Source organism: Cololabis saira, chromosome 8, assembly GCF_033807715.1.
Source record: "Cololabis saira isolate AMF1-May2022 chromosome 8, fColSai1.1, whole genome shotgun sequence".
NCBI lineage: Eukaryota > Metazoa > Chordata > Actinopteri > Beloniformes > Belonidae > Cololabis > Cololabis saira.
In genome coordinates, this window is record NC_084594.1 from 8,155,381 (window position 1) to 8,173,591 (window position 18,211).

The following is an 18,211-nucleotide window of genomic DNA, read 5'->3' on the forward strand; positions in this document are numbered from 1 at the left end:
TTTTAAGACACTATGACATCATTAGAGGGTCGATGGTGGAGTGTGTTCATCGGGACCTATTTTGCATAAACTTCAGTTGGTGACGACACATCACAACACAATTGGGGGGGAAATAACATACATGCATGTGCGTGTGTTTATGCAAACTACAATTAATACCACAAGTCCATAATGTTAGAGCTCAGCACACACTATCCTGCCTCTCTCTCTTTCTGTGCAAAAATACTGTTGTTGATCAGTTAAGAAAAAAAAATAAAGTCACCCTTATATGAAGCTGGTTCCAAACAGTTTTTGCAGATGTTTGACTAGTTCAAGGTTTGTAACCAAAAACATGGCATGTTTCATGGCTATTCATGGCTATTCCATATAAAACCTGGAACTATGATCACCGACAGCTGAGGTTTTTGCAACAACTACAAACATCCATCCCAGAATGAGCAGAAGAAGATTAGACGCCTTCAGAAAAGCACAGACAAATCTGAGTAACCGGATATGTTAACCTGATGTGTTCTGAAGGGAACACACGTATTTCTGAAACTGTCATGAAATTTGCGGTAAATGATGCATAACGGAGGACATGCAATGAAAAGCTTGTTCTTGAGGAGATGAGAGACACGTGAAATGAGAGGATCGAATCAGAAATATCTAAATTAGATAAAATCAGATCAGATAAATGAGATGAAACCAGACAAGATCAGTCAGAAAAGTGAAATGAAATCACTTACTGCAGAACAAGGGCATTTTTGTGACTTTTAGCATTTTGTGGTCCCCCTGTAGAGGTTAAAAGGCTTTTACAACACCGTCTAATGTCGCCTGCTCGGACTTGGTAGTTCATACTTGGAAGAACCACTCTATCTTGTTTGCCATTTATTAAAAATGTTTAAAGCTTAATTAAACATAAAATAAAGGCTGAATACTGGTACAACTCAAAATGGAGAAAGGAGTCTTCTGGTAAAAGCGTTTATAGCTGTTACTTTATACCCTGAACATAATTTGACCTCCAAAAATGGAGGAAACTCTCAGATATGTTATGTCTTGGTAACTTGACCATGAATTTGAAGATAGAATTACTAGATTCTCGCATGAAAACAACCTAAAATTATATTCTGTGACACATAAACAAAGTCATAACTTTTAAGTTTCATGCCGTTTTTCTCCGAAATGCATTCAGAGATACTTTAGCATCTCTTGCTATCTTTGAGAAAACCTGTGATGACAGATTACATCTGGTGTTCTGGACCCGTCAAGAAGCGTGTTTTGAGGTGGAACGGTTCGTTGGCCGTGACTGACGACGTTTCAAGTGAAAACAAATACGCAGACTAAGAAAACAGCTGAAAAGTTACTTTTTTAAAATCTTTTTCTCGGTCATTCATTCCTTTTTTTTTCTTCCCCAATAACTTTCTTCAATCAGTTGCCTGGACGTCTGGTACCTTTCGACATCATTGTTAATGCTGTAAAATGCCATAAAACGCCGTAAAACGCTGTAAAACGCAAACGTACTTTGATCGCACCAATCACCCGTCGATGCTTTCAATAAAAAGCAGCCAGATCAATTCAACAGATTTTTTTATTTGCTCGAAAGTCTTTTGTTCTGCATTAGATGTTGAAGACTAAATGTGATAAAAGTAATTTCGATTAGTTTGCATGACAACTTATTACACTTAAGAGGATTCAGGAAAACTACATCATGATGAATTACAACTCAAATGGTAATCTGCAGATGTTGCATCCTAAACATGACAAAACTATTTAAATCCTGCATTGGTTGAAAATACTAGCCAAGCTGCAATAAAAACCCACATTTACCAATGCACATAAAGATTCAGGCTGTATTGGAGTCTTACCTCCACCTTTTTGGCCATCCTGCTCTTCCGTGATCTGCTCTCCAGGGAGCATCCAGAGTTAAACCGCTGCACCAGCAGGCTGAGCGTGCTCTGTCCCGCAACCATACTGCTCACCCCAAATCCCCTTTTCCAGAGCCAAGAGGGGAGTGTGGTGCAGCCAGGAGAATGGGGGATCCGGAGGGAATCACAGTCCCTCAAGTCCATACGAGGTTTGGAACCAGAAAGGTGAGAAAACCCCGTCGGTGCCGAGAGAATAACCCAAAAATGTGCCGTCCAGAGGGTCTAATGAGGATTTTAATCGCTGGTCACGACAGAAAAGTCCAGTAGACATCAGAGTAAAACACCAGCAGAGTTTCTTTTTTTTTTTAGGAAGAACATCCAAAGTTTGATCAAACAAAAAGTCAATCAAGCTTCTGGATCGAGCCTGCAACGTTTCCACATACCGACTCTGCTAGTGTCATCAAAAACACTTTTACCATCGCAGGATCATCACAGTATCGGGATCAGGATCTGCGCTGGCAACGGTTCAGAAAACAAGCTGAACTTCGGCAGGGCATGTCTTAATTACACACAGTCCTGGCGGAGTGTCAGGCGATCAGAGTTCAAATAAAAAAAAAGAAAAGACGTTCTTTTCCTTGCAGGCTGTCCAGGAAACGCGTGGTTTGGAAAGCAGACGAGCTGGACCTCTGATAATCTTAATCCTGTGTTTTGTGTCTGACCTCTCTCTGCGATGGCTGTTCAGCGTTTCCCTCCTCATCTCGCTCTGGTTCAGGACTCACAGTTGGGTCACTGCTCCCTCTCTCTCTCCCCCTCTCTCTCGCTCTGTTTTACTGACTCACGGCTTTCCTTCCTTCCGCTCTTTTCTTCTGTACTTTTTTAATTTTTCTTTCTCCTTTGGCTTTTCAAAAAGGTACATTTTCTATTGTTAACAAATCTCATAAAATTGTCAGAACCCAACATTGTTTTCACCATCATAACGAGAGTTCCTCTGGGTATTTTATCCTTCTCTTTCTCGAGACCCTACAGTTGTCCAACACATATTTAAAAAAGCATTAGTACATTAGTACTCAGGTGTTGAGAGAGATGTGGGAACCGTACGAGGAGAAGCTAATTCAACACAGCTGCAGTAGGGCTCTAATTAGTTTTCTCCCTCCAATAATGCGTTGGTGTGCTGGGATCCAAAATAGAGATAAAATGCCTGGAGACAGCCAACGTAAAAGAGTTTCTCTCTATTATAAAAGTAAATAAAAACATAATTTGATGGTAATCACTTTGTATGCTGGAGTGAACCCTGAGTAGCAAAAGATAAACTAATATCCTACTTATGCAAATATCTAAAAGTAGAAAAAAGAACATGTAAAAATAACTGAAAGTGTGAATTTGTTCCCGCAGGCTTTTACTATATTCAACATTATTACTCAGATTTGTGGTTCTCAACCTTTTTGGGGTCCTGGACCCCCTGAAAAAGGTGTGATTAACTCTTAGTCTCTTTTTGCTGTCTGTTTTCCTTTTTCTTTTCCGGTGGCTCAGAGTCTGCTACGTCCAAAACAAGATGTCTTTTTTTAAATACGAGCCATCATCTTCTACTTCTTTTTTAATTCTTTTTTCTTGACGGCAATTTCACTCTCCATACTCAATCAGACATATGAATTTTCCTTTTTTCTTTGTTCCTAGAATTTTAAAAGAGGTTGGTAAAGGATCATTTTATTTTAAAGCTCCATCAGATTGGAATATTCTTCCCCTCTTTTTGCGTTCTATTACCTCTTTTCATTGTTTTAAGTTGGCATTATATTCTCATCTTAAAACAAATTGAGATGAGATGTTTTTAATTTATTTATGTATTTTTTTGTCCTTTTTTCTATTTATTTATTTTTATTTATTTATTTATTTTTTTCTCTTCTCTCTGTTATGTTATATTTATCTCATTGTTTCGGTTATTCAATTAGCCTACTTTGTAACTAGACTTATTTGGGTAGGGGTTGTGTGTGGGAGGGGGTGAGCAAGATGTCTGTGTTTGTTTTATGTCATGTATGTCTGTACTGTAATGTGATATATTGTAATGTTTTATGTTTTATGGGACCCCCTTGAAAATGAGATGTTACATCTCAAAGGGCTATCCTTTAATACATTCTAAAATTCTTAATTCTTTGAGTTACTGTGCTTATCGTCGTAGATAAAGGTCTCGGTTACATTTGAGTAAAATAATAATCTATTCATATAAATGTCAGAGGATCTTTATAAAAAATATATATTTTATTATCACGGACCCCTTGCAATTACACCACGGACAACTAAGGGTCCGCGGACCCCCAGTTGAGAATCACTGACTAGATAATACTTAGGTATCAAGGCAAAAGCAGCATGATGTAGATGCTGAAAGTGGAGCTCGTATAAACAACTATTATACATTTCATGTACAATTAAATCTGAGTGATGATGATACGATTAACGGGAGTGTATTGAAAATGTGTTGATGCAGCTTTTCAAAAGCTAATGATTTAAAATAAGCAAACTTTCTGTTAATTTGAGTTTTGAACCGAATATACAAAATACTAAAGGAGCACAATAAAACACCAGCAAATGTGTCAATGTTTATGCAAATATGGCATGTCTACGGTGTGCTCATTAGCTTTTAGTTTTAATTTATTAACTACAATTAAGGATCAAATGACTAGAAACAATATCTGTTCATAATGTTTGATAACTGTTGAATGTTTTTATAAAAATCCCATCAAGTCTTCATCTTTGGCTTTAAATTATTGAGATTATTATTGACAAGAGCATTAGAAAAATGCATTATTGAGTCTAATCTTGAGTATCTTTACTCAGCAGTTTGTGATTGTGCATCATCATGACCTCAATATACAAAAACCCAGTGCCCCTCACTCCGGTTACTGGTGTTACTGGTGCCGCTGGGAAGTAAATAAATCTCTACTGTAATTACTAAAGAGAAACAGAGCGCGACAGAGAAACAGAGGAGCCTGCAGGCAGTCAAAGCTGTGTCCTGGTTTTCCAGCAGTTTCTAAGTCAATCACTGTCCGTCTGTATGTTTGTGTGTACTGTGTGTTTGGCTCAACCTCTGCACATTTGAACTTGTATTTATTTATTTATTTTTATTTTGTGTCTCTGTAATAAATCAGGGAACTCCCTGGACTCCTTTTCCTGTTATATTGTTGATTTGTGGAAAACGTAGTAATATATAGCACACAATAAAGGAAACTGAAGACCCTAAGAGAATAAACTTGGGAGTACATTCATGCTGACTCAGCTGCAGGTAATGAGGCACCAGAAGATTCATTTTTAGAAATGTTTTCATCATTTCCTTTAAAAGCTATGACTGGTATCGGAGTAAGAACATCTAAACTTAACAAAAGTCCCCCCCCCCCTCTGACTAAGCTCCATTGTCCAGTAAATGGACACAGGGGAACGACTCGACGGCTTCAGGGAAAACCACTTTATTTCATGACACACTGACGGCGGATTAATGATGGGGCAGCATTAATTTTAATAGATGAGAGGTAAAATGTGGATGTAAGTGAAGCGACACCCAGTCAGCAAATTAATTGTGTGTGGTCAATACCAAAATACTCTCTTAAACACTAAAAGAAACACTTTTAGTGAATGAGCATTATAATACTGTTAGGGTTTTTTTCAACTAGTTATACCATTCAAATGTAAAAGAATAAGTTTTGCTGCTTAAGAATCTTTAATTTAATAGATTTTAACTTAATTTAGGTTAAAAAAAAAAAGAAAACCCAACATAGAACAGTAACCAAATCTTTTCTAGACAGGAGAAACATTTGGGTCCAATCTTTGCAACTTTTGGCACTTGCCGTGGTTGGCAAAAGCCTTTTAAAATCGGCTATACGCATTTTAATGGATGTGTTTGAAAGTGAGTGGTCCTTAACCAGCTATATTTATCCGTCTGATCAAACATATTTAATTGACAGATGAATCCCAGTTTCTGCCAAATAGGACTTATAGTCACAAATGTAAAACATGAAGGACAAAGAGATAGTGATGGGTGCGGTGTGTGCAGTATGGTGACTGTGTGTGTAAGTGAATGTGTGGAACTGGGCCAGATGTGACCCAAATTTCATAGGTCGATTTTGATGAGGCTGTTGTGGGGAACAAGACATGGTCCAAAGAACCAAAGAAATTAGGATGTTTGATGGAGATTCAGCCGGTTTAGGAATCTGCAGCAGTTTGAAAGTCAAAGTCGCATCTGGACTGAATAAAGCTGCAGATGTGGGCCAAGATTGGGCCAAATATTTTTTGGTTTTTGTCATCCTAGTTGCAGTTATGTACTGTCAATTCAACGCCAAAATTATTGCAAATCAAACCTAAAATCTGAGAAACTAAACCCAGAACCTGTCACAAAGAAATAATAATAATCTTTCTGGGTTATAATTTTCCGTCCCAAAACCATCTCCTCTTTTGAGTTAGTAATTGTGAAACAAGTCGAATCAGCGCCGCATTAATCTACGAGGGGGAGGCGGGACATACATGTAGCAGAGATCAGCATGTTTCTATCAGCGTCTTGCAGCAAACGCCAGAGCACCAAACACTACCTACCTGGACAACGACCAAGTGGAGGTAGGATGTTACCGTAATATCTGTCCCATCTTTATCATATATGATAAAACTGTTAATGCAGTTGTTACAGTAAGTTGTAAATGACATTAACAACGTCCGTCTATGTAACGTGAGTAATTAAGTAGCCAATGAGCTACGAGATCCCAGCCATGTCCCGCCTCTGGTTGAAAAAACAGAGATAGCTTCAGACCTGATTGCACTCTCGGAGAGAGATTTATCATTTCTTGGTTACAGATTCTGCATTTTGGTTCTCAGATTACGAATTTTGATTCCCAAAACATTTGGCACTGAACTGCTGCCATAATAAAATAAATAAAGCCAATTACCTTGCAGCCAAACACAATCTTTAAAACAACAGGAGGACAGTTTTAACCGGTTTACTTACATCAAGAGTTTCAGCATGATAAAGAGCTATTGATGTGGCAACTGCTTTCACAATTGATCAGTTGATTTAACAACGGAATGCATGTTTAAGAGTTGATAAAACCGAACAAGAAGTTTGACAGCAGCATATATTTTAGTTTTTAATGTAGAAAAACAAAATACTTTGCACTATAATTCATTTTTTTACAGGTTGGCTGATGATGTCATTTTTCAACTGTGACTACAGTGGGATTTATTGATCGATTGATTGCCACATTTTAATTTCCTCAGTAGATAAGTGGCATCAACTACAAGTAAGGATGGGAATTGATAAGATTTTTATGATTCCAATTCCATTTTTGCTTCCGCTTAAGGATTCGGTTCTTTATCGATCCCCTTATCGATTCTCATTTGGAGAAAAAAAAGCACAACAACATGAAACTAATATGATAGGCAGTGCTCCAGTTATTTAGTTACCTGCAGTATTATTAGCAAGGACATGCTAATGTTGCTGCTGCTGGGTTGAGAATTACTACTAAAAAACAACATTCATTGATTGTTATTGCTGCTGTGTGCACAAATGTTTTTGCATGTTGGTAGTATTTCCTCCCTTTGACGAAATATTCATTGGGCAAGTATTGCAAGTTGCCCTGTTGGCATCTTTTTTACTGAAATGTAACAAGACTTTCTAGCGTTTGTGTCGCTTGGGCGCCATGTTTACTGTTGACTGCTGCCTTACGAACGACTGGAATTGAAAAGGGAATTGAAACACTGGGAACCGGTTCTGAACAAGAACCGATTCTCGATTCCCATCCCTAACTACAAGTAATCCTAAAGAAGTGTTTCCCGGTCCCGGTACTCAAGACCCTTAAGGCCCTGACACACCAAGCCGACTGTCGGCCGTCGGGCCGTCGTTGAGCGTCGGTGCGCGTCTGTCGGCCTAGTTTCCCCGGTGTGTCCCGCACGTCGCCACAGGTCGGGCGCCCGTCGCCAGCTTTTCAGCCGATTCGACATGTCGAATCAGCGTCGGTGGTCGGTCAAACAGCTCACTCTGTGATTGGCTGTTCCCAGAAATTCCCAGAATGCTTTTCGTCGTCATTTGCGGACTGAATAAAAAAAAAAAACATGGCGGACATTTCTTATTTTTTAGTGAATAAAATCAATATTTTGAGTTAGTTTCTGCATAAAAATGCGTTTTGATTACATTTCTAGCGAGAAATATATATTTTACTTTCATAATATTCACTCAGTGAATGTATATAATCACTCGCTTTCCCGTTGTTGAAAAGTCTTTTTCAAACCTCGCCAGAATAAAGGCTGATTTATGGTTCCGCATTACACCAACGCAGAGCCTACGGCATAGGTTATGCGGCGACGCGTGCCGTACGCCTTCCCCTACGCCGTAGGCTCTGCGTCGATTTAACGTGGAACCATAAATCAGCTTCCGAGCCGGCAGGCAGAAATCTTGAAATTTTCGGAGCAAATTTCTTAACAGGCGTAGCTACAACTGTTAGATTTCATCTATTAAACCAACATTTATCTTCCTAAATGATTTATTTCAGCCAGCGGTAATTCTCCACAGAGCTGCTGCTGCTCCCCCGGACCGGCGGCTCTTCTCCAAAAACATCGCAGCAAATTGAAACGCAGACTGCGCAGAACGTATGCGCTAGTCGGCCGTTGGGTGTCGTCTTTGCGGTGTGTTCAAGTGCTTCTTTTTGAGCCCGACCCAGCCCGACACAGGCGACGCGAGGCGACACAGCAGTCGGCCAACAACGGGCGACGTCGGGTTGGTGTGTCCTCGGCTTCAGATGTTTCCCACCTCCAACACACTGGTTTCTTTTGTCCTTTTTATGTTTGATATAAGTTAAATACCTTTATATTTAATCGTAAATATGTGACTAAATCTACTTTGCTCCACTTAACATGGATAGAGTAGTTGATGGCTGCAGACAGAGACAACGTTGCTCAGGAGAGTTGTGGTGGCTCCTCTGACACTGAGATCAGATAAAGTCGTCTCCTGGTCCTGGAGTTGCAGTAAGAACACAATACGTTTGCGTATGATTCACGGAGCTGCAGTACAGAAACAATATACCCTCACTTATTCCAGGGTCGATGTCTGCCAGCGCCGGCCTGAACAAAGTAAGACTGATGGTGTGTTTGGTCTGTTTGTCCCGCTGGAGTGTGTTGAACAGGGTGGACATCCTGTGTTAGGCCGAGCCGAGAGGGAAACGCCCGGGAAGGAACGGGCCGCGGACAGAAAAGCTAAAAATACGAGAGGAGGGGTCCGACACGAGGTCCAGGAGCCCCCGAGGGTCTCAAAATGTACCAGGATCAGCAGAGCTGGACTTGAAGTTCGCTTACTCAGGATTCACAGTTTTCCATGTATATCAGGAGGGGTTTTCCATCGTTATGTCAGTATCAACTACAATCTGAAGTCTGAAAAATGAATAAATACCTTAAACAGTTTTATGTAAATGATGACTGAAAGTTTGTTATACCCGTTTTTAAATGTATTTATTTCTTTGTATAGTTTTAGTATAGATAACTGCTCCATCATGAAATGCAACGTTTATAGACGAATTATGGCGCATTACAGAATTATTGTTGGGATAACTTTCCTTAGGCAGTCTACATTTTTATACGTATTTGGATGATGCCATTATGGACAGTTTTTAAATTAATGTTTAAGCATTTAAGGTCATAATTATGAAATATTAGACAGAAAATCAAAATTTGTTTATATTTGAGGTATATGGAAACTTGCACCCCCCACAATCAGAATTATAACAAAACAGATTGATGCAATTTTAAAAAAATCTAGAAATCTAGAAAATAGATATAGTCAATATAAATGTTCATTGAGGTGCAAAAGATTAAATTACAAAACTTTTAAAACCAAAATTGGGAGGATTCTTTATTTCAATAAATGTTAACACCTTAAATTTAAAGAAATTATTATTTTCTGTGCATTATTTCTTATATATATATATATATATATATATATATATATATATATATATATATATATATACACACACACACACACACACACGTATAAATAAATCTGTGTATTATTTCACATATAAAGCATTCAAGGGATTAACAGTTTTCAAAGTACCTTTGTTTGTAACTCTATGAATAAACTGGGTAATTTTACTCGTTAGTCAAATTTTAGCCGTTAAGTCGTTAAAAGGATGAATTACAAATGTGATTTTCAATAAAAGCCCAACCCAAACTCCCAGAAATTAGATTTTATTTTCTCCACAGCCACAAACGTGGAAATTTGCTTGTAGCCGGGTTGCATTGTGGGTAATGTAGGCCCCTAGCTGCGACCAGTTATACTACTCTAGGTTTTTTTGGTGACGTTTTTTGTAAAATAGAGAAAGAAAGAATCCTGTGTTAAATCGGTGAAGTCCTCTTTTAACATCTCTAACACACATGATTGAATCAAGGAGATCACGTTATCCTCTGCATCCCAGTTCCCCTGGCAGCTCTTCTTCCGTGGTGTTTCAGTATAAAAGCAACGTTTTCTCACATAGAAGTTTTTGTAAAAATGCACGAAAAACGGTTCATTACTTATATCAAAAATTCTGTGCACAACCAAAAAGAAAGAAGTTGGACACACCACAGGATTAACCAGATTTAGACTAATCAGATTTAACTTCACTTCAACCTCCACAAAAAGATAACTCTGGGGGGTTTAATTCTACTAAATGGTAAAACTACGCCACCTGCTGACAAACCTGCCTCATGTCTTTGCTGATAAAGTATAATATAATGTACCATCACAGTAAATCTGTTGTCAGAGAGGAGCTTGTACCTGGCAGCCTTTCAGCCTTCAATCAGATTCTTCTTCATTTCTAAGACTAAACTGTAACTCCACATGTTATGAAGAAAAAGTACACTTAAATCATTTTAAATTATTCCTAGTGGACACCGAAAGTACAAACATTGACCTGTAAGTGACCTTTTTCCAAGAAGAAGTCATATTTTACAGATCCTATTTGTAGGAGATCAACACTGGGAGAACGAACGAAAACAACAGGAAAGTTATGGCTATGTTTCTATTTTTGTTCTGTTTTTCAGAAAGAGACCCCCCGACACACACACACAAATAGTCAGGAAGTGTTCATCCCCCTCAACTCCACAGGTTTCCTTGCGTCTCTCTGCAGACGTTTCCATGATTAAACACTAAATTCACAGGAGCTTCACTTACGTTGATGTCCAGACTGCAGAGGCTGAGGGAGTCTGCATCTCTGCTGGCCTGCTTCCTCTTTTTCTGCAACAACAAACAGAAACAGCAAACATTAACTCCATTTGGATAACAAATAGTGCTAAAAACCCCTTAAAATGTTTTCTTTTTTTTATTTCAAATGAAGTTGAACACCAAGGATTGCACTGCAAAAAACAACCCTTTTAAAAATCAGGTGTCAAGTAACAAAGTACAAATACTTCGTAACCTTACTTAAGTAGAAATTTTGGTTATCTATACTTCACTGGAGTAATTATTTTTCAGACGACTTTTTACTTTTACTCCTTGCATTTTCACGCAATTATCTGTACTTTTTACTCCTTACATTTTAAAAACAGCCTCGTTACTCTATTTCATTTCGGCCTTTAATAAAAACTATCCAGTTAAATTGCTCCATCCGGATAGAGTGAATTTGGTTGTGGTTGTTTCAGATGTTCTTGTCCAGTTTTGTTCTTACATCCGTTCCCTCAGATTCCTGCAACTAAACTTGGATGTACATTCCAATAAAGGTTAGGATAAATGATAACATGCCTCTGAAGTTTGACTTTTTGCACCATTACAATACTTATAGGCAACTAGTCATCATATCTCCTGCTCTCTGAAACACATGTTAATGCTCAATAGTACACATATATGCTTCTTTAATATATTTGCATTATACTAAGATACATTCATTTTCAATGGCTTTTGTCCTTAATGGCTTTTTTTCCCCCTTACATTACTTTTATTTTTACACTTTAAGTAGTTTTGAAACCAGTACTTTTATACTTTTACTTGAGTAAAAAACTTGAGTTGATACTTCAACTTCTACAGGAGTATTTTTAAACTCTAGTATCTATACTTCTACCTGAGTAATGAATGTAAATACTTTTGACACCTCTGTTAAAAATAAGGCTGAAGTTCATAGATCTTGTCAAAATTGTCTAACTTTAAGCAAAAATATCTTTGCAAAAGGGGTATGAAAACATGTTATTGACAAGAAATGAAGAAAACAAGCAAACTAGTCTTCTAATTTTCTTTCTTTTCTTATTTCCTTTCTTTGTTAGAAGTGAGTTTTTACAGTGCATTTGTTTTAACCTGGAGAGCTTTCTGAACTTTGGAGCTCATGAATTAAAGAAGACTTCACTCAGGCTTCGGATTCAACATCAGACTCAGCTTACAATCCCCTTAAAGTCAAAACCCAGGACATTTGACAAGAAATAAGCTCGTCTTTCCGAGCACAAGGCAACAATCAGCGGTGACTCAGATCCCCAAGATTTCCCTTTTGGCTGATGAGCCTGTTTATACCAGGTAACCCTTCCGGTAACCGTGGCAACGACTATTTATCCACCAGTCAGCCTCGCAGTCGCAGCGATGTGAGAATGAACATGACTGGTTTTTTTTTTGTCTGTTGCTGTGACAACGAAGAAAAAAACAGAAATCAAACAACAAAAAGACTCTTGATTTGATTAAATGAGAGGAGAACAAAAAATAAAGGAGAAGAAGAAGGATGTTGGGATCCGCGTTGCACGGCGCCACAATAGCAGGAAGCCTGCTGTTTGTTCAGTATCGCGCCAGGACTTTGTTGTCGTCGTCGTCGTCCGGACGTTACACAACTTGGCAGACTTCACCTTTAAGTCGGAGACGTTATAGAGACCAGAGGACCGGAGGACCCGGGTCCTCCAGGCCTTATAAGGTCAGTCTACGTCCTCCCAACATCAGGTCCCGCTGGTGCAACTAATAATAACGCTGGGTTTCTTTCAACTCCTGGGAATTCTGTCCTCCAAAAATCACTCCACAATCTTCTCTGACATAATCTGAAACGGATAAAAGTTGGTTTATTTTCCTCTAAATGTGCCTGGAGAGTAAATATTAGGCGTCAAGGTGAAGAGCTTTGGACATTTGTTTCCTCTCTGATGGATGGAATAAACATTTTGCAAAGGAAGCAGGTTCAGATGTGCTGCATGCAAATATGGGATTTCTTCAGTTGTTGGTGGAACAACGAGGTCGGGAACAAGGATGCTCGTCCACCGGAGGAGGAGGAGGAGGAGGAAAGGAAGAGGAGGAGGAGTAGCTGCATCAAAGTTCTCTATTGTGCATCAAGTCCTCTGTTCTTTTCTGCTCAAGCAGGGAGACGATGCCCAACCCACTCACCCGCCGTGGTTAAAGCACATCATGTCCTTGCATAAACTTGGAAAAAAAAACATTATTCATATGTAAAATGTTACAAACTATGAGGCAGGTCTTATAATATTGTACAGAACTGGTGAATGATGGGCGTCTGTACATGTTTCAATGGATTTGATCTCTTTTGTTTGTTGTTTTATGTGACTTTTGGGTGACTGCAAATCCTCCAAGCCTTATTTTCATCCCAGATTTTGGTTCCATTTCTTTCCAACAAGTGTTTGCCTCGAGTGTGAAATCTCAAACTTGAATAGAAAACAGAAAAGTAAAAAGAAAAACAGACCTGAAGAGCAGAAACGCAGCGGAGCAGCAGAAAATGCAATTAGGCACCTTAAGTAAAAGTAACTCAATTTTGCGATTAGGTCGGGGACTTGGGTAACTGTGAGAGGAACGTGGAAGTGAAAACGTGACGCTTCGGGAATTTATTGAAGTGAATGTGACTCTGATTAAAGCTGAAATGCCGCCTGGAGGTGCAGAGGAGAGCCAACTCACCCGGTAGTACACAAACAGACAGCAGCCCATCATCTGGATCGGATCTGCTCCTCAAACACACTTCAGGTCTTTACTCTCCCTCCTATTCTTCTTTTTCTTCTTCTTCTTTGTTCCTTTTCTCCTCGTCCTCCACCTGCTTCTTGCCCCAAAGTCACATTTGGTCCCCTTTCACTTCTCCTACATATATGCAAGTGAACTCTTGCAAGAAGCTCTCGTTTACTCCTTCCACCTCCTTCACAGTCACATTGTGTTGCACCTCGTCTGCGTCGTTTTAACTTTGCTCTCCTGGTTTTCTCCTCCGGTTTTCCTTCCAACCTTGTCCTGGCTCGCCGTCCGCTCTCCCGCCGCTCTCGGCTCCCTCTCCTCCTCAACTTCAGCACCTCCCTGAGTGGATCCACAGACTCGCAGGAACAGGAACCCTTCACAATGTGTGTGTGTGTGTGTGTGTGTGTGAGAAAGTGTGTGTGTGTGTGTGTGTCCACTCAGTTCAACTGGACAAACAGGAAGTGACGGACGTCGGGGCAAACAAGTGTCTATAATTAGGAGCTAAAGGAGACACTGAGACACCAGAAGAGGAATAAATCTGTCTTATAAAAGGTCATGCAGAGAAAAACTACAATACTTCAGTAATTGTCGGCATATTTAACGAGATAAAAAGGAAATTCTTATCTTTTAGATTTAAAAAAAAAAAAAAGCACAATATGTTACACAACCCAGTTAGCATTTAGAAAACTGAATTAAACTGTTATTTAACCGTTTAAATCCTTCGTTATACGTTATAGTTGCAGTACAATAAAGTTAGTTTGGGCAGAAGAGCTTCAAAGTAAATGTCACTATTGTAAAATACAACTATATAACTGGTAATAATTAATAATAAGGACAATAATGTCAAATGTTATAAAACATTTATATCTATGAAATCGATCAATAGATGTCGCTAGATGTATAAAAGCATAATTTGATTAAAAAAATGCCGTGAATGAAAGAAATAAAATAACTTAATTGCAGGTCAAAGTTAAGACAAACACTAAAAACTATGAAAATTAAAACAGTGGCATATAACAAAAACAATTTCTTTAAAGATCGCGAGGATGGTGGTACAAAGTTTATGTTTATCTCCTATTTATCTTTCTCTCCATCCTTGTATATCATTGACAGACAATAGTTGCTTCCACCTCTAACTATGCTGACGAATGGGAGCCTTTTTTATTTTTAATCAGTAGCTGAAGTTTAAAACTAACAGACGAGTCGGAGGAACACAGTTTGATCCTCTGAGCCGCTTCATATAAACTCCCAAAATAACTCCCCAGGAGTAGAGAAGCTTGAATAGAAGGAAGCTGAAGCAGGAGTCACAAACGACCCGGCGACCCGCCCAGACTTCAACGACTCAGACTTACGACGGCTCGTGAACGTGAAACTCCCCGCTAGCTTCTGCAGAAGCTTTCTGGGTGAGAGAAACCCTCCAACAACCCCGAAGGTTTGTGGGACGACCATGAGACGTGTGACCAGTACTGGAGTTGAGGGGGGATGAGGGGGACGGCATCCCCCCTGAAATAAAAACGGTCAAAATCATCCCCCCTGTAAAACTGCTACCCCTCCTTTCCATCCCTTATGTCATTTCATCAATGAATGTGGTTTTACTGCTATTTCAACATTTAGAGTCATCACCAGAAAAATAACTTGACAATTTTCACCTGTTTCAAGTAGATTTTCAATTGAAATAAAAAATCTGCCAGTGGAACAAGATTTTTTGATTGGAATGAGAAGATAAATCTTGTCCCACTGGCAGATTTTTCTACTCATTTCAAGTGAAAATCTAGTTGAAACAGGTGAAAATTGTTGTTTTTTCCAGTGATGAGTCTTGTTTTAAGTGTAATAAGATTTTTTTACTAAAATGAGACATTTTAAAGGAGCATGAGGCAGGATTGAGGCAGGATTTATGAAAAAAATTCGTATACGTTTTAAGTTTTCTAGTAATAATGTTAGATGAAGCGTTCCAAACCAAAAAGAATGAGCCCTCCAGCGTATCTCTCCGTTGCCTTGAACAGGCTGTGTGCTGCAAAATGTGCTGCAATTGTGACCGGAATTTCCCACGCTGTCCTGCGGATGTGACGTCAAATGACGCTGCATGTGCGTTCTTCCGTGCCGGCTTCACTGTTGGCTGCAGTACCCCTGACGGCCGTCGTGGCGAAGGGTGGCGCTAGAGAGTCTCATTTCTTAAAAGGAGCCTCATGCTCCTTTAACTAGAAATGGGACAAATATTCTTATTTTGGGTTTTTGCAGTGATCCATTTTACTTATCCTGTGAAGGACAGAGTCATATTGATAAGTTCAGAAAACTGTTCTTTATTTTTGTGTTTTGATGTATTTGATGTAAGCCCAGTGGATATTTAAAGCTTACAGAAGGCTGCATTTAACTGCTGCTATGTCATTCCTTCAGTATTTCTGCAGGTGTTATTTGTAATATATTATATTATTTGTAATATATTATATTATTTGTAATCAGCACAAATTATCTGTCCCCATATGATAAAATCCACCATCCCCCCTGATTTTCTTTTACAACTCGAGTACTGCGTGTGACTGAGAATCTGCATCATCAAGTTGTGCACTAAGCACATGAACGCTGAGGTTTTATACAACATTGATGCAAAGAAAAAGCAGTGACTGTACTCAGAGGTGAAGCTCGGCCTTCGGGACAAATTTAACTTCTAACTGGAGTTGAAGGAGGCTCATCAACCTTGTATCTCTAAAAACCTGCGTGAGAGAAATCGGAGCAGTTTGATACCGCACTTGTTCTTGTTTTGATGTGAATCCGGAGCCGTAGTCTTGTTGCTTTTATTCTGTAAATTATTTTATATCTGTACAGCTTTGGGATTCCTTTGTGTTTTGTAATTGTTGAAACTTTTCTATGCGGCTGTCTTGGCCAGGCTTCCCTCGGAAAAGAGGTTGTTGTATCCCAACGGCACTGACCTGCTTAAATAAAGGCAATAATAATAATAATAATAATAATAATAATAATAATAATAATAATAATAATAATAATAACAAAATACTGGAGTTTATCAGGATTGTATGTACCATTATCACGCAGTAAATCTGAAAATACCTTCAAATACCAGCCAACGATTAGAGGTCAACACTAGAACAACACAACGTGTTGTTTGAGTCTTAAAAGATGAGACTTGATTTTAATTCATAATGAGCTCGTTCTCAAACTTAAAATGTATGAACGAACATCATCCAGCAAACCCTCGCCTGTAGCTGCTCTTGTTCATCTCTTGTCTCCCAACTTCTAAAAGACACTTAAATAACACTTTACTTCATTTTTCATTCCTGCCATCCTGTAAATTATTCTGGTAATTTTACATATTAAATACATATTATATATTTTTTTACTTACTTATTAAATTATTTTTCTATTATCATTTCTAATTTGTTATTTTATTGTTCAGTGGTTCTGTTTTTACTGGGTTAAATTCCTGTGTACATTTTACATTTGGTGAAATAAAGCGATTTCTGATTCTGATTCACTCAGTAGTTCCCCCTGCTGGTCACATGCGGTATCATGATTGGTTCATCACCGATCAACACACACAACACCCTGACAAAACCAAGTATAAGTAGCAATACATTCATCAAATCAAACTTTTACCTCTTAAAACTAGATTCGAACACTGTCTCTCCTTCGGTGTTATGGGATGCAGGAAAAGCCACAATAAGAGGGAAAATTATATCTATAGGGTCGCAACTTAAAAAACAAAGACTAGCGAAACAACTTGAATTTGAGGATGAGATAAAAAGATTAGAGAGAGAACACAAAGAAAATAGAAAAGAGGAGACGCTCAAAAAGTTGAAAGAGGTCAGGTTGAAACTGGATGAGGTATTAACATACAAAGCAGAGGGGGCTTTCAGGTACATGAGTAGAAAATATTACGAAATGGGAAATAAGGCAAGTAGACTACTGGCTTTTCAGCTTCGAAAGGCCCAGTCCAGTCGCGTAATCCCAAGAATTAGACACCCAGAAAACAATCAGATTGAAACACACCCAAAAGAAATATCACAAGCTTTTGCAAAATATTATGAACAACTATATAAATGTCTGATCCTAGAATCAAAGACAGAGAAAATTAAGGGATTTTTAAGCCCCTTAAAAATGACCAAATTGACAGATGAAGAAGCGACAAAATTAGTGGAGCCAATTAGAGAAGATGAAATAAAAGAAACTATAGCTAAACTCAAAAACAACAAATCACCGGGAGTAGATGGTTTTACGGGAGAATATTATAAAGTTTTAGTGAGTGACCTCGCCCCGGTGTTATGTAAGGTATATAACTATGTTCTGAAATCAGGAGATCCCCCAGACTCGTGGTCGGAAGCTATTATCACAGTACTACATAAAGAGGGGAAGGATCCCTTGCAGTGTCCTAGTTATCGTCCCATAAGCCTTTTGTGTGTGGACTATAAAATATTAACGTCAATTATAGCAACCAGAATACAAA

General features: G+C 38.6%; 1 protein-coding gene across 4 annotated transcripts in view; it reads right to left on the reverse strand.

Moving 5' to 3' along the window:
* Window positions 1–14,081, reverse strand: part of LOC133448281 (rho guanine nucleotide exchange factor 3-like) — a 34,670-nt gene extending 20,589 nt beyond the window's left edge. For 2 of the 4 annotated variants that reach the window (XM_061726661.1, XM_061726659.1), the window contains exon 1: window positions 1,845–2,582. In XM_061726661.1, coding sequence (XP_061582645.1) covers window positions 1,845–2,048 — 204 coding nt within the window. In that variant the 5' untranslated portion in view covers window positions 2,049–2,582. Of the gene's footprint in view, window positions 1–1,844; window positions 2,583–11,019; window positions 11,083–13,710 lie in introns of those variants that run through there. The other 2 variants (XM_061726662.1, XM_061726660.1) reach the window with 2 other exon arrangements.
* Window positions 14,082–18,211: the final 4,130 nt, after the last annotated feature.